The sequence below is a fragment of the Delphinus delphis genome, chromosome 5, assembly GCF_949987515.2.
Source record: "Delphinus delphis chromosome 5, mDelDel1.2, whole genome shotgun sequence".
NCBI lineage: Eukaryota > Metazoa > Chordata > Mammalia > Artiodactyla > Delphinidae > Delphinus > Delphinus delphis.
In genome coordinates, this window is record NC_082687.1 from 20,047,646 (window position 1) to 20,072,013 (window position 24,368).

At 37.8% G+C, this 24,368-nt stretch overlaps 1 protein-coding gene across 4 annotated transcripts in view; it reads left to right on the forward strand.

Moving 5' to 3' along the window:
- Positions 1-24,368, forward strand: part of NFKB1 (nuclear factor kappa B subunit 1) — a 122,285-nt gene that overhangs the window by 6,424 nt on the left and 91,493 nt on the right. For 2 of the 4 annotated variants that reach the window (XM_060012052.1, XM_060012053.1), the window contains exons 1-2: positions 16,884-17,007; positions 21,470-21,545. In XM_060012052.1, coding sequence (XP_059868035.1) covers positions 16,954-17,007; positions 21,470-21,545 — 130 coding nt within the window. In that variant the 5' untranslated portion in view covers positions 16,884-16,953. Of the gene's footprint in view, positions 1-16,883; positions 17,008-20,661; positions 20,871-21,469; positions 21,546-24,368 lie in introns of those variants that run through there. The other 2 variants (XM_060012054.2, XM_060012055.1) reach the window with 2 other exon arrangements.

A 24,368-nucleotide genomic window follows, 5' to 3' on the forward strand; every position in this document is an offset into this window, starting at 1 on the left:
TTTGACTTAAATGTGGAAAAGAAAAATAATCTAGAAAGTAAATCAGAATTCCAGAGAAAAGGATAAATTCTGTATATCATGGATGAGAAGAGGAGGGTCATAATGAAAAGAGTGAGAGGTTGTCCTTGAATAGAACTGTTTTGTAGACATTTCACTGTGGCTTATCCTACTTTTTCTTTTTTTTAACTTTTTATCTTTTTAAAAAAATTAATTAATTTATTTATTTATTTTGGCTGTGTTGGGTCTTCATTTCTGTGCGAGGGCTTTCTCTGGTTGCAGCGAGCGGGGGCTACTCTTCATCGCGGTGCGCAGGCCTCTCACTGTCGCAGGCTCTCCTGTTGCGGAGGACAAGTTCCAGACGCGCAGGCTTAGTAGCTGTGGCCCACGGGCCCAGCTGCTCAGCAGCATGTGGGATCTTCCCAGACCAGGGCTCGAACCCGTGTCCCCTGCATTGGCAGGCAGATTCTCAACCACTGTGCCACCAGGGAAGCCCTATCCTACTTTTGATTAATTGAAATCAATAGTCATTTCCCCCACATTTTTAAGTCAGTTGTGTTAAGCAGACCTCAGTACACTTGGGAAATTATAAAATCAAAAGCGTGGTATCTGATAACAGTTAAATACACTTCCTTGCGCTCTTGCTATATCATAGCATTTATTTGATATAATGTCTTTATGGTTTCTCCATGTGTTTACCCAGTTTCCCGTTTTAGGCATTTAACTAAATTTAACAAGCACACCTTGGAAGATTTTAATACTTCCTATTTTAAAACATTGCCTTAACAGTCATTTACTTTGAAGTGCTTTTTTATGATGGGCAGGGAAAGTATCCTATTTCTCTTGAAAAGTCTAACATAATAGCCAAATAGGAATTAATCCAAGTTGAAATAGATGGATGACTGGAGAGGGGGGGCAGTTTTGCTGTACGTACTAAATATGTGTTAAACTGAAAACAATAATTTTATTGCTGAGGCACTTAAGTATCATTACATGGATGTCCCCATCAGTATGCCAATATCAAATTTATCATCATTCCCACCCACCAAATTGCTCCTCCCAGCACATTTAGGGGATACAGTTGTTAGCCCACTGTGGTCCATTCAGTAGGTTTCCCATGCCAGAAATCTAGAAACCCATTCTTCATGCATACTCACTTGTTTCCTCCAGTCCATCACCAAATTCTATCAATTCAGCCTCCTCTCATCTCCAGCATTCATCCCCCTCTCATCTCCAGCATTCATCCCTTCCTCACTGAATTTCCAGCTTTCATGTTTTTCATTTGCTCCTGATGCATAATCTCCTGCTTCTATTCCATCCTTCATTCCAGCATAAAAGTCAGCTTTCTGAAGTGAAGATCTGCTCATATCACGATCTTTATATTTCTGAAATGTCTCCATTGTCGTTACAAGCTGATTCCTGCACACCTCACCCCCACCCTTGCTCCTCACCCATCCCCTATTTCTCAAGTCATCCATATCAATTTTCAGTTCCTATCTGCCCTATTTTCTCACTTTGAATGCCTCTGCATATGCATTCCCTGTGTGAGGAGTGTGCTCTCCTTCCTAGCCATTGTGCTGACTACTCAGCCTTCAGGCATGGTGTACACATCACCATTTCTCTGTCCCTCCTCTATCCATTCTCCCTGACCTCCCCATAAAGATTTATGTGCTCCCAGTCCATGGGCTCTTGACTTCTTATGCTTTCTAGACAGAAAATATCTTGAGGGGAGGAATTTTATCTTACTTTTTATCAGCACAGCACCCAGTAAGTTTGCCAAATGAATAAGTAAATAACTAGACAAAATATTGATAGACTGCTATTGATTAAGCTGTGTGACTCTGGGCAAGTTAATTAACTTCTCTGGGTCTCATTTTCTCTCTTAAAAAAAATGAGACAGACTAAATGAGCATCTCCCTCTAAAATTATTTGTTTCTTTGATATAATAGTGTTATTTGGAAGACTCCAGATTTTCTTGCCATGTTGAGATAGGTCAACTTAAGGAAAATTCATGTAAGAAAGTACAAAGACAGTTCTTGATTATCAATATGATAAGATGAGGAACTGTCCATTTCTGGATTATGAGTTATCATTTATGGTCCCAGTCTAGCTTCTTTCTGACGTCAGGTGTTTCTGGGGTTGCATCTTTTCATAATTAATTATTCTCTACTATGAACTCATGTTCATACCTCCGAAGCAATTTAAGGCACACATGATACAGAAATTGAATATAAAATTCAGTATTTTGATTGTAAATTGCTTCAAGGTCTCACTGATTATAACTATATTTGGAGGAAGAAGATAGGGAAGTGGTAGTCTTATGAGCTGAATCCTCATCTGTCATAGCAAGAACACAATGTCTAAATTGATCAATTAAGAAAAAAGATATAAACATAGTATTTAAGGATATGAAAAGAACCCCCAGGAAAACCAAAAAGAGAAAGTTAAGAGTGTTAAAAAGTTGATCACTCGGAAAAGCAGGATTGGAGTTGGGAGGTGGTGTGGGGAACCTTTGCTTTTTATATAAGCTGTTCTACTTTTGCATAGTAGGATTTTTTTTTAACTGTTAATTTATTTGAATACATGTTGAGTCCTTCCTATGTGCCAGGTTCTAGACACTGGGAATACAGTGCTGAACAAGACAGAAATCCACAATTTCATGGAGCTTATTAGATCATTTAATGTTTTCAGTTTAAAATATTTTTTTCTTATATTAGCCTTTTTAAAATTGAAGAATCACATAACCAAAAAAGGACACAAATCGTGAGATTATGGCTTTAATGAATTATCTCAAAGTGAACACACTTAACATTAAATAGAACGTAACCAGCACACCAAAAGCCCCCTTTCTGCCCCTTCTTAGTCAAGATTCCTACCCTTCAGTCTCATTTAAAAGGTTTCACTAATGACTCTTGGATTACGTAAATGTTGGTTCCGTGACTCATATTTGTCCGCGTAACAATCAAGAGTTGACTGAATGAATTCATTACTTCAAGGTGCTAATAATGAGCTTTACACAAGTAGGCACTAACTCTCCTATTGTTAAAAGCCCTAAGGGCAGCTTATCTCAGATTTTCCTCACCGAACAAAATATGTAAGTGAAAATATTTAAAAATTAAATTTTGACATTAATTTGTCATTTATGAGTTTGAGTAGATATTTTGCTTATTGCCGAGCAGTTAAGATCAGTGACAAAGAGACACGGGAGAAAGAAGTATTCAGACCTTACCAGACATAGAGGAGAGGGTGGTTCACCCTTTTTCCTTCTCACTTTATATTGGGTTGGCCAAAAGGTTCATTCGTTTTTTTCTGTAAGATGGCTCTAGTAGCACTTAGTTATCTTTATTTTCATTTGAAACCATTTTGTTAGATTGTATGTGACAGCTGTCATATCAGCGTGCATGTAAAAAAAGACATCAAAATTGGTGACTTTTTTTTTTAATTTATTTATTTTTGGCTGCATTGCGTCTTCGTTGCTGCGCACGGGCTTCTCATTGTGGTGGCTTCTCTTGTTGTGGAGCACAGGCTCTAGAACACAGGCTCAGCAGTTGTGGCACACGGGCTTAGTTGCTCCACTGCATGTGGGATCTTCCCAGACCAGGGCTCGAACCCATGTACCCTGTATTGGCAGGCGGATTCTTAACCACTGCGCCTCCAAGGAAGCCCCAAATTGGTGAATTTTTGTGTAGCCATTTTAATATTGAAGATGGAAAGAAAAAAGCAACATTTTCGGCCTGTTATGCTTTATTATTTCAAGAAAGGTAAAAATGCAATTGAAACAAAAAAAAGATTCGTGAAGTATTTGGAGAAGGTGCTGTGACTGATCGAACATGTCAAAAGTGGTTTGCGAAGTTTCATGCTGGACAATGCTCTGTGGTCGGGTAGACCAGTTGAAGTTGATAGCGATCAAATCGAGACATTAATCGAGAACAATCAACGTTATACCACGCGGAAGATAGCTGACCTACTCAAAATATCCAAATCAAGTGTTGAAAATCATTTGCACCAGCTTGGTTATGTTAATCGCTTTGATGTTTGGGTTCCACGTAAGGTAAGTGGGAAAAAACCTCTTGACCATATTTCCGCATGCGATTCTCTTCTTAAACGTAATGAAAACGTTCCATTTTTAAAACAAATTGTGATGGGCGATGACAAGTCTATACTGTACAATAATGTGGAATGGAAGAGATCGTGGGGCAAATGAAATGAACACCACCAACCACACCAAAGGCAGGTCTTCATCCAGAGAAGGTGAAGTTGTGTATGTGGTGGGATTGGAAGGGAGTCCTCTATTAAGAGCCCCTTCTGGAAAACCAAACGATTAATTCCAACAAGTGCTGCTCCCAGTTAGACCAACTGAAAGCAGCACTTGACAAAAAGCATCTGGAATTAGTCAACAGAAAACACACAATCTTCCATCAGGATAACGCAAGACTGCATGTTTCTTTGATGACCAGGCAAAAACTGTTACAGCGTGGCCGGGAAGTTCTGATTCATCGCCGTATTCACCAGACATTACACCTTCGGATTTCCATTTATTTCGGTCTTTACAAAATTCTCTTAATGGAAAAAATTTCAATTCCCTGGAAGACTGTAAAAGGCACAGGATCAGTTCTTTGCTCAAAAAGAGAAAAAGTTTTGGGAAGATGGAATTATGAAGCTGCCTGAAAAATGACAGAAGATAATGGAACAAAAGGGTGAATACATTGCTTGGTAAAGTTCTTGGTGCAAATGAAAAATGTGTCTTATTTTACTTAAAAACCGAAGGCACTTTTTGGCCAACCCAATACATTGACATCTGCATATATTGAAGGGTTTATCTACAGGCATGGTCATTGTGAAAAGGCCTTCATATCTAGATTAAGGACTGAACGGTCCTCTGTATAAGGCCTAATTTTGATGCTTGCAAATTATTATTTATGTGTGTGTGTAATCGGAAGCTTGTTGTGATTCTTTCTTAAAGGAAACCATTTTCTCCCTCCAGGCCAGTTGTCACCACATACGTAGAACCAAGTATTGCTGGTCCACATGATGAATCCTTTTCTCTTAAAACATAAAGGATATATTTTTATTGATATTGTAGAATTAGTAAAAATGAAAATCCATACTAAAGTCATCATATTCAGATTTAAGAGAATGTGATCAGTTTCTCTATGTTTGATCAAAAGAATATTAATCTCTTGGGAAATCCCTGCTGTCCAGTAGTTAGGGCTCCGCGCTTCCATTGCAAGGGGCACGGGTTTGATCCCTGGTGGGGGAACTAAGATCCTGCATGCCATGCAGCACGGCCAAAAAAAAAAAAAAAAAGGAATATTAATCTCCAATTCATAATCCACGAGGTCTCCTCCTCCTCAATCTGAAAATACAAATACTCCAAATTGGTCCTCAAGACAAAGGTCAGACATGAAATTAAAATTTGGTCATACTCTTTTTTTATTACGACTTTATTTTTTTAGAGCAGTTTAAGGTTCACAGCAAAATTGAGGGGAAAGTACAGAGATTTACCGTATACTCCCTCCCCGACACATGCATAGTCTCCCCCGTTATCAGTGTTCCCCGACCACAACAGTGTGTTTGCTGCAATGGATGAACTGACATTGACACATCATAATCACCCAAAATCCAGAGTTTACACTGCAGTTCATTCTTGGTGGTGTGCATTCTGTGGGTTTAGACAAATGTATAATTACATGTATCCATCGTTATGGTTATCATACAAGAGTATATTTAACTGCCCTAAAAGGCCTCTGTGCTGTGCGTATTCATACATCCTCCCCCACCATCGTACTCTAGTTTTAGGGAGGAAGAAATCTGTAGAAGTAGAAATGTGGAAGCAAAAAGTTCAGAACAAGGTCCAGTAAGTCAAATCCCTTTTGAATGCCACCTTAGTGAAAGACCTCAAACTTTGAGTAGGTGTATTGAATTGGTTTTTATATGGAAATGGAAGGCAGCAATCTCCCCACGAGTGACATCAGTTCTAACATGTAAAGGTTTAGCCAATTTACTATAAACCTTTAGAGAACTTTTATAGATATGCAAATTTATATTCACCAGATTTTATCCTGCTGTAGTGTAAACAAAAAGAAACGTTACTTAGAATGGAATCTGCCATTTGATATACATGACAATTATAATATGGTTAGAAAATGTCCAAAATATTTTTTGATCCTATAAATTTCAGTCATCTGTGATTAAGAAAACACCACAGGCAAAGATTTGTTTCTTATAGAAAGCATTAGAATGCATCCTAATCACTTCTCTTAAAAAATCCTTGCCCCCCATGGTTACAATGGACAAGGTACAGCAAGAATTTAGATGCTTCTTTCATACAGGGTAATGAAGTTATATTTACTATGTTTGTTGGTTCTAAGAGGCACACACCCAGTTTAACACATGACTTAATCATATATGTTTGAGGATTTTCTAGGTATCTTTCTAGTCTTGGTTTTTAATTTCATTGTGTTTGGATAATATATTTTATATGTTTTCACTTCTTTGAAATTTATTGAGACTTGTTTTGTGGTCCAACATATAGTCTATCTTGGTGAGTGTTCCATGTGCACTTGAAAAGAATGTGTAGTCTGCAATCACTGGTGGAATGTTCTGTATATGCACTTAGGTTAATTTGGCTGATGGTGTTGTTCCTTAATTTTCTGTGAAAATTACTGATGTTCTCTTGATTTGCTTTTATCAGTTATGGAGAGAAGAGTGTTAAAAGTCTTAACTATAGTTGTGGCTATTTCTGCTTCCTTTAGTTCTGCCACTTTTTACTTCATGCATCTTGAAGCTCTGTTAACATATACATACACATTACGATCATTATTTCTCCATGATGATTTGACCCTTCATTCTTATGAAATGTTCCCGTTTGTCCCTGGTAATCGTTCTTCTCTTGAAGTGTACTGTATATGATATTTTAGTATAGCCTGCTTTCTTATATTTAGTATTTCCATGGTGTAACTGGTATAACTTCCCATCTTTATACTTTGAGACTATCTCAGTCTTTAATATTAAAGTGTAATTCTCATGAAAAGCATATACCTGAGTCTTGCTTTTGTGTCCAGTCTGACCATCTCTACTTTTTTATAGGTGACTTTAGTCTATTTCTATTTCATGTAATTATTGATATGGTTGGGTTTAAGCCTACTATCTTGGTAATTGTTATCCATTTGTGCCCTCTGTTCTTTATTCATTTTTTCCTCCTTTCCTGCCATCTGTTGAATAAACCAAGTTTACTTTTTAAATTCCATTTTATGTCCTTCGTCGGCTACTTTTTTAAGTGGTCGCTCTAGGGATTATAATATGCATCCTTGAGTCTACCATGAATTAATACCGTAACATGTCATATATAGTGTGAGAATTCAATAGTGTTTTACTTCCATTTGTCCTCTTCCCTTCCTCTGTGTTGTTATCGTTATACAGTTTACTTCTGCATAGGTTATAAACCCCAAAATTTATTGTAATGTTTCTCTTGAATAACAAACAAGAAAAAAGTCTTATACTTACCCACATATTCATCACCTCTGGTGTTTATTATTCTTCCATGTAGGTCCAAGTTTCTATCTAGTATCATTTCCCTTCAGCATGGAGAACTTTCTTTAACATATCTTTTAGCAGACCTGCTGACTACACATTCTCTCAGCTCTTGTCTATTTGAAAAATGTCCATTTCACTTTTTATTTTTAAAGGATATTTTTGCTGAATATAGAATTGTTCACTGATTCAGTTTTTTCCATTCAGCACTTGCATCATTGTTTCTGATGAGAAGTCAGCTATCATACTTATCATTGTTTCCCCTTGTCCCTGGGTGCTTTTAGGATTTTTTTCTTTTTCTTATTAGTTTTTCACAGTATGGCTGTAATATGGCTAACTGTGGTTTTGTTTGTGTTTATCCAGCATGGGGTTCTTTGAGATTCTTGGGTCATGGGTTGATTTTTTTTTTTAATCAAGTTTGGAAAATTCTCCACCATTATTTCTTCAAATATTTTTTTCTCTCTTCTCCCTCTTTCTGGGATTCTAAATTATACATGTGTTAAGACCACTTCATGTTGTCTCATAAGTCACTGAAGGTGTCTTAATTTCTTTATGCCTTTTTTCTCTGTGCTTCACTTGAATAGTTTTTATTGGCCATTATTCAAGTTTATTGATCCTTTCTTCCCCATTGCTCAATATGTTAATAAGTACACCTAGTGAAATTTCATTTCAGTCTAGAATTTTCCATTGGTTATTTTTCTTTTTTAATAGTTTTCTTTTCTCTGCTGAGATCTCCTATCTGTTTATCCCTTATATCCATATTTCCTTTTACATTCGTGAACATGTTACTATTGGCAGTTTTAAAGGTACTGGCTGCTCATTTCATCATTTGTGTCATATTTCTTCTTCTGAGTCACATTTTTCTACTTCTTTGCGTGTTTTGTCATTTTGTGTTGCACATTGTGGATACCCCATTGTAGAGAGTATGGATCTTTGTTTTCTGTTAAAGACTGTTGAATTTTGTGGTAACGGGCAATAAATTTATTGGTGGATCACCTGGTTTTATTAAGATGAGTTTAGAGTAGCCCTTATTCTAGGGTATATCCTTTACTCCCATTGCATGGTCTTCTGAGGTCACAACTGAATGTTAAGATTGTTAAGTGACGTCTCTTCACCCTAGATGATTAGAACTTCAGTGTCTCTCAGAAGTTCCGGGAACTTCTGGAATCTCAGTTCAGCTTATCATTGTTCCCCCTTGTCCCTGGATCTGGATCCCCAGCAGCTATTTTCTAGTAGGCTCTGCAGAATCTTGTCCTGCACTAGCACAGTTTTATATTTGGCCAGTGCCCAGAAGTGACCCCTCTGAAGATTTATGAGCCTCTTTCTCTGTGTATCTCTCCTTTCTGATACTCTCCCCTGTGAGATTGCTGCTCTCTATTTGGGCTCTACGTCCTTGTGTCATAGTTTGGAACGTGCCCTCAGTCAAAAAGTGAGTTTGGAACACACCTCAAGTATTTCCATTCTCTTATGGTATACAGCCTTATACTGTCTCTTGTCCAGTGTCTTAAATTATTGCTTCAAGTATTTTGTATAGCTTTACATTTGAGTATGGCAATGGGGCAAGTTCAATAATTGTTAGTGTCATGACTGAAACCAAAAGTCCACATTTGAACAAATCTGGAATTGCACTGTTTCTTACCATTAATGCAAAGGTAATTTTTTTAAAGTACTTATTTACTAATTTCGCGATTCAAAGAAGTAAAACTCTATTATATTTAGGCATCTATATCCAGTTAAAAAGATGATAAATATATAAAGTTAAATTGCAGTAGAATAGTATGTTGTTCAGTGTGCAGTCATCGATACACAGAAGTATTATAGCCCTTATGTGGACTATAAAGCTGCAGGTTACAGAGGAAATATAGGGTTTCTTGGCAAATGTTGGATTTCAGTAGAGGCTTGAGGACTGGGTAATATTTAAGTAGGAAAGGTGGCATTTTAGGATGCAGGGCATACTGTGAACAAATACACAAGATGCAAATGAGCAAGGCATTTTTGCATGATCAGTCTGCCTGTTGTAGAAGGTTTTGGTTAGGATGTAGTATTAGGACATAGTGGAAAGCCCTCAACCACTCAGCATATTATATGATAAGCATCACCTATTAAGCATTAAGAGCCTATTAAGGTGATGCTTATAGTACAATATGGTGAACGGTTGAGGGCTTTCGACTTGGTCTTGTAAGTAATGTGGCAATAATGTGAAAGAGGCTTAAGGAAGAAGAAATACCACAGTAAAGGAGAACAGTATGGAGGCTATCATTGTTATTCAGAGGTAAGGCAATGAATGTTTAACTAGGGTGTAACAGTGAAAGGAAAGTGCAAAGGAGGGGCAGATACAAGAAATAATACAAAGAAAAAAATCAACAGAAATTGATTATTGACTGGATGGGTGTGAAATAAGCAGAGGGAAAAGGAGAAAATGTTGAAGTTTTGGCTCTGAGTACAGGAGAGAATGATATATTGGCAAAACCTGGAAAGTCAGGAATGGGGCCCATTGCCATAGGAGTGATGAATTTGGTGTTAGATAGTAGGGAGTTGAAAGGATTAAAAACATTATTGTTTTATAATGGTATCACTGCTTAAAGCTAGCAGCAATTCATTAATATTTATATTTTGAAGGTTTTAACAGTGCTAATTTTATTTCTGTTTATACCATGGTGGTTTTGCCTCTTGTCCTTCTTTCTTTTGTTCCGCTGGAAACTGAATAGGCCAATAAAGTAAAAATGAGTACAAAGAGTGTTCTAAATAGGACCCTAACAAAGAAAGTGTAATTATTGAATCACCAAGATGTCTAACACATTCCCCACATACCTGTCATTTCCCATGACACTTACCGTGTTGCATTGTTTTTGCCTGTCTTCCTACTTACTAAACTGTTGCATTAGTTAGCTTTTGGCTACATAAAAAAATCACCACAAAGCTAACTAAGAAACAAACATTTGTTATTTCTCCCAGTTGGGGAGGCTGTCTAGGTCATCTGGTCTCGCCTGGCTCTGGGGATCTCTGAAGTCTTTCGGCTGCTTAGCTGGTGCTGTGTGGTCCAGGGGACCCTCTGCTAGGACTTCCCCTCACTGCACCATGTGGCCTCTCATCCTCCAGTGGGCTGGCCCAGGCTTATTCACATGGCAGCTGTGTTCCAAGAGAACAGAATGGTTGGTCATTGCAAGGCCTCTTGAAGTCTGCATTTAAAACTCACCCTTCTACCTCACTGTGTTGGTCAGAGTAAGTTACAGCCCTGCCGAGATTCAAGGGATGGAGAAATAGATTTTTCCTCTTGTCAGGTGGAGTTGCAAAGAATTTTTGGCCATTGCTTTCAGTCTGCCACAACTGTTAGCTCTGTGAGTACAGGTACTGCTTCACTCTTGTGTACTTTGGTATCTTTGGTAACTGACACATAGTAGTTTCAATATTTTTTTTAATGAATGACTAAATTAATGAAAGCATTCAAGGAGCATTTCAATATACCTTAATTTTAAATATGTACTACGTACTTTTATCATACCATTAGTGAGTGTGGTGTTTTCTGTGGGCAGCTTTCAGAGAGAATCTCTTTATTCTCTTTCTATCCTTTGAAGTTGATCAATGGAGACATCTAAAACAAAACAAAACAAAAAGCAACTACCACTTGCATTAACATTGTTTCGTATTTTTAACTTCACATTTGGTTCTCAGGAAGGACTCCCTTAAGTTTTGTGTACTGTCACAGTGCTGTTCTGCTTTTCAGGGTGTGCTATGGGTAGACTACCTCCAGCCTGAACATTCAGGAGACCTAGAGCAAAGATGCTGTATTAAAATAAAGTTGTGAGTCCAGAAGGAAAATCAATTCTGCCTCTTAGACAAGTGATATTCAAATCATAGTCCGTGGAGTCAGAGCAGCCAGCATTACTCTTATCAACCTGAGCGAATGGCTTCTTCTCTCTAAACCTCAGTGTTCTCAGGAATATTGTGAGAATTAACTGAAATATATGAAGCACTATCTCTAATTCCTTACTCATGGGAGGTAGTCAGTAAAGTTTAGTTCTTTCTCCATGTGAACCAGCATACTATCATGACACTGTGGCATGCAACTGGGTTTCTCATCCTTGGCACTAATGACATTTGGGGTCGGATATTTCTTTACTGTGAGGGGCCATCCTGTGCATTACAGGATGTTTAGCAGCATTTCTGTTCTCTACGCACTAGATGCCAGTAGGACCACCTGCGGGTTGTGACAGATGAAAATGTCTCCAGACATTGCCAAATGTCCCTGGAGGCAAAATGCAAACATTTTATTCAGCAGTGATAAGGGTTAGGATAGGGAGGGAATGTGGCAGTGTATCAGTAAATGTGTAGGACGGGGAAGAGAAATACTTGATTCTTCTCAGAGTGCCTACACTCTTACTGCCTATTTTTCCCGTAATTTATTATAAACATAATGTTTGGAAGAAAAATACTTGATTCTTCTCAGAGTGCCTATACTCTTACTGCCTATTATTCCCGTAATTTATTATAAACATAATGTTTGGAAGAAAAATACTTGATTCTTCTCAGAGTGCCTACACTCTTACTGCCTATTATTCCCGTAATTTATTATAAACATAATGTTTACGGTGCTACCTAATAAAATGGCTAACATTTGCTATGTATCCCTAACTGTGCTAGTAAGCTTTGCATGCCGTAATAGTTGAATGTTGTTAGATTGGTATTCCATTGTAAACAGGGACCTTATCTTATACCAGCTCCAAGCACAATGCATTTGTACTTATTAGGTAGCTATTCTGTGTGTTAATTGGTCATTTTGTACCCAACTCAAAAAATAGGGAGCTGAGGGCTTCCCTGGTGGCGCAGTGGTTGGGAGTCCGCCTGCCGATGCAGGGGACACGGGTTCGTGCCCCGGTCCGGGAGGATCCCACATGCCGCGGAGCGGCTGGGCCCGTGAGCCATGGCCGCTGAGCCTGAGCGTCCGGACCCTGTGCTCCGCAACGGGAGAGGCCACAGCACTGAGAGGCCCGCGTACCAAAAAAAAAAAAAAAAAAAATAGGGAGCTGAAAATGGATGGAGGAGTGGAAAAACATAGAAAATGAGTTTATACAAATCTAAACATGGTAGGACACAAATATTCATTCTTTTTCAAAAACTTTAAAAAATCAGCTCTTCTGAGAAAAGTAACTAAATCACCATTAACTTTACTTTTCTTTCATCACTAAGTCAGTATATCATCAGAAAGATGTAAATAAATAGCCACTTTAACGTTAATTTTTTTTCTATTTATTACGAAGAGGATTCCAGTAGTGCTTAGAAGTTTTTGATTCATTCATACTTTATGTTTTCTTCACTGTATATCATTAACCGTTAAAGATGTCAGAGTTAAAATTTAAATTCAGGACAGTGTTTGATTTTCTCTTTTTTTTCTATTAAAAAATATATTTCCAATTACATAATTAAGTTAGAAAATTAAAACAGAAATTTATAACTTAGGGAGTAAAAGTCCCTGTGTTACTATATATGGATGTGAATTATTATTTTTAGCAGTTACATAACATATAACTATGAATGTAGCATAATTATAATTAAATAATCTCCTATCAAAGGACTTTTAGACTCTTTCCAGTTTTTTGCTGCAGTGAATATTCTTGTACTTATTTTTTTGCACACTTGCTCATGTAATTCTTTAGTACAGATTCCTGGAAGTGGAATTGCAGAGTCAATAGACACTCTTTATTTGAATGTTTTATATTATATGTAGTACACATACAATGTTTCACATATGTAGTGCATAAACCTTACAGCATGTTTCCTCCAAAAAATTCCTCTGTGGAAAGAAACTCCAGTATATTCTTTCTCTTTATTTATTATCCAACAGAGAGATGGTAATAAGTCACTCTTTTTCTTGTAATTTCATCCAAGATGAGGTACTAAAATTACACCTAAGTGATGTCCATTGTGGCTGAAAATAAAGTTGAAAATGGAGACACTTGATCTCTCTGATTCCCAACTCTATTCTCTAGATGGTACCTAAAATTCTGTTTTTCAAACTGCAGGTCGTGACCCATTAGTGGCTCATGAAATCATTTTAATGGATTTTAATGGTAGTTGTTTTTTTTAATGAAATCTAATAGAATATATTTTCTTACAGTGGGCCCTGATCAAAAAGTGTGAATATATCTGATCCTAGAAAATTTCCCCAGTTACAAGGAGGGGAGCGCCACCAATTCTACCCTTAATCGTCCAACCCTGTGGCCTTGGTTTTGCTGCCCTCACTAAGAACCACTTATGCTGGCCTTTGATGTCAGTGGTGGAATTGTCACAGACGTGTGGAAAATAATCCATTAGGCGTTTCATGCAGAACTCATCATATATTCAGAACTTAGCCAGTTACAACGTTATGTCTTTCATGTGAGAAATACACACAATTCGCTCAGGGAGATATTTTAGTTATTGCTAGCTAGCTGTATGAATTTTCATGGTGTGAACATTTTTCTGGAAGCCTCACTGTTGGGGGAGAGAGATGGCAGAGCTTAGGCCCATCTTCTCACCAGTCAACCCAGTGTCTCCCGTTCTGTTTCAAGGTCCTTCCTCAAAAGCACAGAACTGTGTGCAAAGGGAAAGTGAGGGGAAGGGCTGGGGGAGCAAGGGGGCAGTAGAGGCTTTCCCTGGTCTTTCCTAATCCTTCAGTTCCAAAGGCTTAGTTGGTATTTCAAAATTTTGAAATAAAACCTGCTCTTACAATTAATGCAAATATTATGGTGATTCATCCTTTCCAAATAATTCTTGGTTTCGTTTGACATTTTATTTTTAAATCATGAATTAACATTGACATCACTCTCAGCCTGCTGTTACCTCAGCTCTTCACAGTGAACTCTGTCTCACAGAAGCTGTAAAAGTTCAGATTTTAACCGTCACCCAGTGTCTCTTGGGCTGCTGTTAGGCTTTTAAAACCATGATCTTTGGGCACTCAGTCGTGCATAAATCACGGGGAGGATATTGGAGGGAGGACTGTATTTAATTTGGTGTTTTTTCCTGTGCTTACGATTTAGAGATCTTCATTGAGGTGTGCTGTACAGTGGTGATCATGATAATAACCCTGCATCAGTTCTAATAAAGTAGATTTAGTTGAGTCTTTAAAATTAGGGTCAGGGCCACCTTACATTCAATCAAAGTTCAGGAAACCATCCACAGGTTTAAATATATACATAAAATCAGTGTAATAGAGGTTCTGAACAGGTTCTGTCAGTTTAACAAGTCAGCAGTCTCCCTTTGCCTTTAAAGACTGTGGGCTAAGATTGAGAGGATTCAAATGATCAACCCACATTAAAGGCAAAAAAAAAATGGTCTTAATATTTTTCTTGGAAGCTTTTTGGGCTTCTGTGTTCTAAGAATAAGAATTTTTCACATGGAATGTTGTAACTAGTGTTAACACTGTATTTCAGTGTAACACTATTTACTGGTATCCTTCATATAAGTGAAAATTATGCTAATGATTCTTTAATATGGATATATACTTAAGTCCGTATAAAACTCCAAGTTTACAGAAAGAGTTATGATTTAGGTGATTTGTTCTGTGAATAAGTATTTATTAACTAACTAACATATTCCGAGCACAACAAAATTCTATTCCTTTCAAAGGTCCATCCCTTATCAAAGTCTTTCATTTGCAGATGAGGAAACAGAGGCCACAGTGGGTTAGTTATATATCCAAAGTCACACACTCAGCAGTGGAAGAACTCTTGAATTTCTAATGATTTAATTCTTCTTCACTAAAAGGTCTGTTTTCCTTTTTTTTTTTAGCTGTTTGTCTTAACTACAGCTGTTTGTAAATCTTCAATCAATAGTTTCTTGTTTTAGACGAATATTTTCTTGCAAATCTGCATGGCATTCTTGTTCTGTAGAACTCAGAGCCGCTCTTTCCCCTTTTGTTGAAATTCAGCACTACTCTGCATTCCACTAGGAGCCCTCCGATGCTCTTTCCCTCCTCCCCAGTCACAGAGGGCACTAGCAGGAGAGGATTTCATTGGAAACCGGAATCCTCTTTGGAGGACTTTGGAATGTTAAATGATATATTCATTAGAGTGAGGGCTAAACTGTTCTAACAAAGAGACCCAACAGTATACCCGGTTAAAGAACACAGTCTTTGATTTCTTTCTCACATCACCATCAGTCTTAGCTGCCATTCATCATCATGTAAGTGCCAGGTCTTCATGCCTAGGTTTTAATCCAGTGGGACAGAGAAGAAACAAAAACACGGAGGAAGGATGTCAAGGGCCTTAAGTCCAGACCTGGAAATGGCACACAATAAATAGTTCTGACATTCCACTGGCAAGCGTTTCTTCTAATGACCATCCCTAACCCCACAGGAGTGTGGGTGGGGTATACTCTGGCTGAGTGTGTTTCCAGTTACAGCTCTATTACTGTGGAAAAGGAGAGAACAGATTTTGGTGGACAGCTAACACTTTGGGACAGGCCCAGACTCAAGTGCCGTTGAATGCTTTATAGACTTCATGAGAAAAAAAGAAAGAGAAAAATTGGCTTCAAATCTTTCAGCTCTGTTTTTTTTTTATCTTCTAGGTTTTCAGGCAATACGTCTAAACTTTGATCTAAGTAAATTTAACTAGAGTTGTCCTATACATATTTAAAATAATGATAAGGATATTTCTTAAGTAAATCCAAAATGATATGTGATTTTAGATACTGTTTTTATCTGGTCATGTGGCTCTTAATTTTTGTCAAGGCCTCTGGGTAACAGAAGATTGCTAGGGCCTGTGATGTTTTAGTATCTGGCTGGGGTTGAGTAAATCTGAGACTGTAGCCTTGATAATAAGGGCTCTTATTTTTGTGCCTTTTGCTTGCATGTTTAATGTTACAGTGTTTCTGGACCACTCTGACAGAGGAAGTGGCCTGCAGCAGCGGAGTGCTCTAGGGGACAGAGCACGGCACACTGTAGCCGTCCTACCCTGTGCTATGCAAAGCACTGATCAGGCCCTCTCACAGCAAAATGACCCCCTCTGAGCTTCTCAACTCAAGTGGCACGTAGAAAGTGGGGAGATAGTTCTAGGACTATCAGAGAATTCATGAAGGGTTGGAAAATAACCTCTACAAAGAGCTAAGTGAATCTTTGAAGTCTAGATGGTGACAAAAAGAAATGGCCTCTAAGAAATCTAATGGCATGATTTTTATACAGAGGATGAAGACTAGTTGTACCAAACTCCAGGACAGTACTGTGAGGTTGACATCAGTGTTGTGGGTTAGATGTGAGTGGTAATTCCTTGATTACGTAATATTTCTACTGTTAGATTTAGATTCCAAAGAGGAACTACACCATATCCCCCTCCTAAGGTCTTTAAAAAAGGGTTATACTTGGTCTTACTGGAATAAAGCAGTTTACTCCTGCATTGTGGAATTTTTAAGGTTCCTTCCAGTTTTACAGTTCAGTTTTGTATTCTTTTGATGTACAGCTCCAGAATGGCAGAAGACGACCCATATTTGGGAGGGCATGAACAAGTAAGTATTTTAATAATCTCACTAATAATTTTTTGTAAATGTATTCATATTTTAAAATATACAGAGGCAACAATAGTAACTATCAGGGAAACTCTAAAAGTGGTAAAAAATTTCTTTTAAATTGTTTTTCCTTTCCCTCTATGTAAGGTCTGAGAGGACATGTCATGTAAAATGAGTAACTTAAACCCTGCTGTCACATATTGTTGCATAAAAGTTATATATGCTTCAGATCAAATGATAACTACTTGTATTAGTTTCTTAGGGCTGCTGTAACAAATTACAACAAACTGGGTAGCTTAAAACAACAGAGATATATTCTCTCTCAGTTCTGGAGCCTAGAAGTCCAAAATCAAGATGATGACAGGGTTAGTTACTTCTGGAAGATCTGAAGGAGAACCTCTTCTGTGGTTCTCCCCTGGCTTCTGGTGGTTACTGGCAGTCCTTGGCATTCCTTGGCTTGTAGCTTCGTCACTCCAGCACATTGGCCTTCTTCCCTTTGTCTCCTCTGTGTTTCTGTATCCAAACCTCCTCTATTCTCTTGTAAAAGTACCAGGCATTGGATTGAGGGCCCATTCTTTAGTATGACCTCATCTTAACTTGATTACATCTGCAAAGACCCTATTTTTAAGTAAAGTCACATTCAGAGGTATTAGGAGTTAGGACTTGAACATACCATTTTGGGGGAGAAGACAAAGTATGTATTGAAAACTCACCTAATGAGGCAGATTGGTGTAGTAAAAAGGACTTAGAATTCAAAGATCTTAACCAAGTGCTGGCTGCTCTTAAAACTTGAGGAATTACTTAGCACCCCCCTCCCCTCTTCACTCACAGGGATCTTTAAAAGACTTAATGGGCAATGAATGTGCTTTGGGAATGTAAAACTGTTCATTATAATTATATTTGCAATTATAAAGGGATACCAGTGTCCTTTTTTTTTCCTCCTAACTTTGTACTTGAAAATTTTCAATTTCAAGCCTGTAGAAATATTGGATAGTCCAACAAATCTTCGTTGGTTGGTAATATTTTGCCCTATACATATATATGTATATTTATATATATAGAAAGAAAGAGATTTATTTATATAATGTATATATATTTAATGAACCATTTGCAAGCAATTTTCAGACTCTAGGGTAATTAAATATTAAGTGTATTTAAAATACTGATATTTATTCATTCATGAGCTGTTCATTGAGGCATTACTATGTACCAGAACATTGGCTAAGGAGGGGTACAAAAATGTGACACATTTCAGGCAGCTGCCATTCTAATAGGAGGGACAGAGACATGAATAGTTTCCACATGGTGATAAATGCTGTAGTTGTAGTCTGCACGGTATGGGACAGAAATGTCCAGGAGGATCACTCCGTGCTGCCTGGGAAGAACAGGAGGGTTAGGCAGACTTTCCAAAAGAAGTCTATGTAAGCTGAGATTTGAAAGATGTAATTTGCTAGGTTAGACAAAGAGAGGGAACACTAGGTGCCAGGACACCCTGGTCCGCATTTTGTAATCATTTCACACTTAAATTTTAGCCACCTAAAACATGTATTTCCCAAATTTATGCATGCAAAGAATCAGAAACCAAAAGCGAAATATTGGGTTGGCCAAAAAGTTCGTTCGGGTTTTTTGTAACATCTTATGGAAAACCCAAACCAACTTTTTGGCCAACCCAATACTTTTTTTTTTTTTTTTTTTGCGGTACGCGGCCTCTCACTGTTGTGGCCTCTCCCGTTGCGGAGCACAGGCTCCGGACGCGCAGGCTCAGCGACCATGGCTCACCGGCCCAGCCGCTCCACGGCATGTGGGATCTTCCCGGACCGGGGCACGAATCCGTGTCCCCTGCATCGGCAGGCGGACTCTCAACCACTGCGCCACCAGGGAAGCCCCAACCCAATACTTTCAAAGGGATTTAGTATTACTTCTTTAAATAAAATAGACTTATATAGCATTCGTTACTCTTGATAATGTTCTGATTGGTTTAGAAAGAATGAGTATGCATTGCTTTTCACATTAAGATACTTCTTTTGAATTTTATTGTACAAATGATGATATAGGATAAATCTAAGACCATTTGCTTTGATTGAAGCATGTAAAACATTTGGCTACTCATATTATAAAAAACCTGTGTTTTACCTTTCGCTTTTAATATGCTATCTCTAACAATTAAAGGCAAACTCTAACCAGCATTAGGGTTGGTCAGCTTAGTTTTAAACCATGCTTTCCTGTCTATATGCAGGAAATCCTAACAGCAAGAGATGGTCCTTTATGCCACACAAGAGTAAAACCTGCTGAAAACATTCATTTCGAAAGCTTTTCTTAAGTGGGCGTTTTTGTGATCATCAGCAACAGAAGTTGGGCATGTTCTGATATTTCCATTTTTGAAGGGAGAGGTCCTTGAAGTTTATTTGTTTGTTTCCTTGTCTCAAGATTAATGGTATATATTTCCTGAAATGTGCATGTCCTCAGTGTTTTAATGTATTCTGGAATTCACTCCCCACCGCTGACCTAATGCACAGTGCAAGCTGCAGCACACAACACAGCTTCCCTCTTCTTGTCTGAAGTGGGGCATGTGTCTCTCCTAAGATCAGAGTTTTGGCCCTCTAACCACTCGTTTTAGCCACCTGCAGGACCATAGGAAATATTTTTTTCTGCTAGGTCATCTTTTCTGCTCTGGGACTGATGAATTCTCTCTGTAAGGTGGGGCCCATTTTTATAATAACATGTTTTTTCATTCCTTTATTTCCTTTTTAGCAAATGGTGAATTGTGTAGATGAACTTCACTCTGAAGCACTGAAGTGGAGTACATTTATTGTTCCTCAATTGAAAATTTGCATACCTCACAACTGGATCTGAAGCCTTCTTTATTTAAACACTGCATTTCTTATTCTTGATTTAACTAGGCATACAGATTCTTAGGTACCCAAGAATGTCCAATAATATGCTAGTAAAGAAAAGAAGTAAAATATTTGTGTTTTTTAAAAAAATGTCAGCTCCAGCATATTTACTAACTAGCGTATCATAAAACAATGAAACATGTTTGGTTTCTGTGCTGTCCACAGATGACTTACTTAGGTTGAAATAAATGCCAAACTCAGAAATATGAATTTTAAATCCTGAGTGAACTAAGTGGGAAGAAAGTGTTTCTCTTGGGATAAGTAATTATTAGTAACTTATTGTTAGATTATAATTCAATCAAAATATATTGTTTGCCCACTGTATTAGTTTTCTGGTGCTACTGTAACAAATTACCACAAATTCAGTAGCTTAAAAAATACAAATTTAGGGCTTCCCTGGTGGCGCAGTGGTTGAGAGTCCTCCTGCCAATGCAGGGGACGTGGGTTTGTGCCCCGGTCCGGGAAGATCCCACATGCCGCGGAGCGGCTGGGCCTGTGAGCCATGGCCGCTGGGCCTGCGCGTCCGGAGCCTGTGCTCCGCAACGGGAGAGGCCACAGCAGTGAGAGGCCCGCGTACCGCAAAAAAAAAAAAAAAATTATTCTCTTACAGTCTGGAGGTCAGAAGTCTATAATCAAGGTGTTGGCAGGGCTGCATTCCTTCCGAAAGCTTTCCTTACCTTTTTGAACTTCTAGAGGCTGTTTGCATTTCTTGGCTTGCGACCCCTTCCATCATTCCACCTTCCTGCTTCCATTGTTGCATCTCCTACAGTTCACTTTGATCTCCTGCATCCCTCCTATAGGGCCTACCTGGATAATTCAGGATAATCTCCCCATCTGTATATTCTTACCCTAATAACATGTACGAAATCCCTTTTGCTATATGAGATAGCATTCACAGGTTCTGGGGATTGGGATGTGGATGTCCGTGGAGGAGCCATTATTCAGCCTGCCACACCCACTAAATTCCAGGTATTTTGTGTTGTGCTAGGTAAATAAAGGTGGAAAAAAAAAAGTGAGGGAGCTCAGTGCTCAGTTATTTGCTCTTTGGACTAAGTTGTATTTTCAGTTTTTCTGTAAGTTGTTCTAGGGCTGCTACCTAATTCTTTCAGGCCTTGAAGTTGGATGGCTAGAGGAGGAGTTTATTTATCATCATAAAAGAAATACAGATTTCTAGGATTATCTTCTCATGCTTATATTTCTAAGAGAGTATAAGCTTTAAATCATAAATTCAGCAAATATTTAAGCATCCACTCTGATAAATGTACACTGAGTCCTGCAGATATACCAGTAAGCAAGCTACACCATGTCCTTACCTCTGTGGACTTTACAGCTAGGTCATTCTCCTGAAATCCCTTTGTCACATAGCCCCCTGTAAAGTTCCGTACATATGAGAACTTAGCTAGGTCTCCTGAGTGTATTTTTTAGATTCTGATTTGAAGTGTTTTCGGGTTTTTGGTTTTGGCTTTAGTTTTTGTTCCTGTAGTTAAGTTTTAGGTGTTTCAAGTTTGAATTTTTAATACAATGTTGGAAAAATAATGACTGAAATATCTAAATTTTCCTTTTTATAGATGTTTCATTTGGATCCTTTGAATCATACAATATTTAATCCAGAATTATTTCCACCAGAGATGCCACTGCCAACAGGTAAGAAAATTCCTCATCTCTGTTGCCCTGTCATTTTACTTTTGCTTTCTTTAAATTCAGGATTTTCTGTACATTCTTTTAGAAAGTCAGTGAGGTACCTGGAAAGGAAATGGTGATTTATGTTTTAAAAACCAATCTTTTGGGACTTCCCTGGTGGCGCAGTGGTTAAGAATCTGCCTGCCAGTGCAGGGGACACGGGTTTGAGCCCTGGTCCGGGAAGATCCCACATGCCGCGGAGCAACTAGGCCTGTGCGCCACAACTACTGAGCCTGTGTTCTGGAGCCCGTGAGCCACAACTGCTGAGCCAGTGAGCCACAGCTACTGAAGCCCACGCGCCTAGAGCCCATGCTCCACAACAAGAGAAGCCACCGAAATGAGAAGCCCTTGCACCACAACAAAGAGCAGCCCTCACTCGCTGCAACTAGAGAAGGCCCGCATGTAGCAACGAAGACCCAATGCAGCCAAAAATAAAAATAATATAAAAAAAAATAAATTTATAAAAAAAAAAATCTTTCAGTATACTTTTTTGGACTGTGTTTGCACAAACATTACCCATTGTATAACTGACAGTTGTTGCTGATATCTGCTAGCACAGCTCAAAAGGAATTTCTTTACTCCATGTAGGATTTTTCCTTTCACCCAATCTTGTTATCTCTGGTGTCTTTATAACTCCTGTTTCCTTTGTCCCAGGCAAACATGAGGCAGTCTCAACTCCTCAGATCTATTCCAAAAACACTTTTGAGTACCTATTGTGTGCCAGCCAGTATACCAGACACTGGGAACATAAATTGTACAAAAATAATAAAAGTCATCTCAGTAGAAAAATCATCTTTTTAAAAAGCTTTTTGCTTTATGTTCTGACCAGTTGGATAAACTCATGAGGATCATCCTTCCTCCTAACATGACTCTATTAATTATCCCCATCAACAAATTGTTTAATCTCATATGGCTGATTAAAAAAAGTCAACTCAGTCTCTGTTTTTATTTATTGATTCTTACGTAAGCTTGTTGTGATAGCTCTTTTTATGTGCTCCTCACTTCACCGGGGGACTCGCCAGATGTTCACAAGCTATGTGAGTCAATTTTGGAAGTTGTATGTAACAGAGAGTTGTGCGATCACTGAAGTGGGCATCAGCTATTCTATTTACCATGGATTTGCTTGTCCTCAATGGGAGACTTTATCCAATTTGTATCATCGTCATTTAAAATTAGTGGTGTTACTCTGGCACTTTTCATTTTTTAGATCAGATGTTTTTCTGCATTTTTATATCTATTATTTCTAGAAGTTCATGGGAAGGGAAAAAAGTAAATCTGCTGTACCTTCACCTTCATTAGCTTCACGAAGTGTGCTGCTGAGCCCTTTCTCTCTTTACCCCACAAAACATATTTTGTAGGCTACTGTACCTGAGATCTCCTCAAGTGCTGTCCAGTATAAGCTCTAGGTCAGCTTCCTGTGAACAAGTAAATGTCTTGGTAGCTTCTGTGTTTCCTGTGAACTTCTTATTCTGAGGATCAAAGTCTTTTTCTTGGTACTGATACTTTATTGAAAACATGAAAGGTTCTGACCTCAGGAAGCATATTCCATTTAATGCCTTGTAGATGCCAAACAATATCCTGATGCAGATGCTTTCTTAGTGTTTTTATTTCATCAAGTTTATGGCGATAGAAATAAGATGATCAAAAGAACTATCTCAGTAAATATTCTATAGTCAGAGCTTCATGTTGTAGGAATTATTTAGCCCATAACATTAGAAAAACTTTTATAATTATACCTCAAAATCATATTTTCCAGTTATTACCTCATCATTTTTATTGTCACATACTTTCCCTCTGCATTGCAGTGGCATGGTTCAGTTTTTATAAACCAAGATGTATGGATGTTTTATTCACATTTTAGAGGGATAGAGAGGTAATATAAACCAGTACTAATTTGTAATTTTCATGTAGACTGTTTTATATTTCTTGAAATCTAAAACCATTAGTAGTTTTGCTACTTGTGGAAAACTATCGGATATGGCACGACTGCTAGGTCTATAACATTATGCTGTAGGATGTCAGTTCATGGCATAGAAATGCGGCCAAGGAAAATTGGCATTAAAACAAATATATGCACATCAAATCTAATTTTCTAGTTGATTTAATGTTTGAGTGTGTTCCCTGAAAGAGAAAAAATGGCCCCATTTCACTAATAAAATTCCCAAACCTTAAAATTTCACATATTTAAAGGAAATTAAATCATACAGCAAAAATAATAGCAAAACTTCAAGTATTTTTAGAAGAGTTAATAAGAAATGAGAGACTTGAAGTTTGGTGTAAATGTGTTCCAACTCCTCTATATCTTCCATGGCATCCAAATGTTGCCTTCTTTTTTTTAACTGAAGTATTGTTGATTTACAGTGTTGTGTTAATTTCTGCTGTACAGCAAAGTGATTCAGTTACGCATATGTATACATTTTTTTATATTCTTTTCCATTATGGTTTATCACAGGATATTGAATATAGTTCCCTGTGCTATTCATATACAGTAGGACCTTGCTGTCAAATGTTGCTTTCTTAAAGACTTCTCTTCTTCATAAGTTCATTTAGCTTTCTAGAGGGAATGTTAATGAATAGATTTATTATATTGTTGTACAGACTTTATATTAGCAGTGTGAAAATATTTCCTTTTCTAATCAGTTTTATCTCCTTATCAGAAATTAAATTCTAGCCATTTTTTGGAATTTTAAAATTCTAACAGTTTCTTTTCTAAAAGTAGTTAAATACATCCAGGAATTAATTTCATACAGACAAGAGAAGATAAGTTACCTAAATTATACTACATTG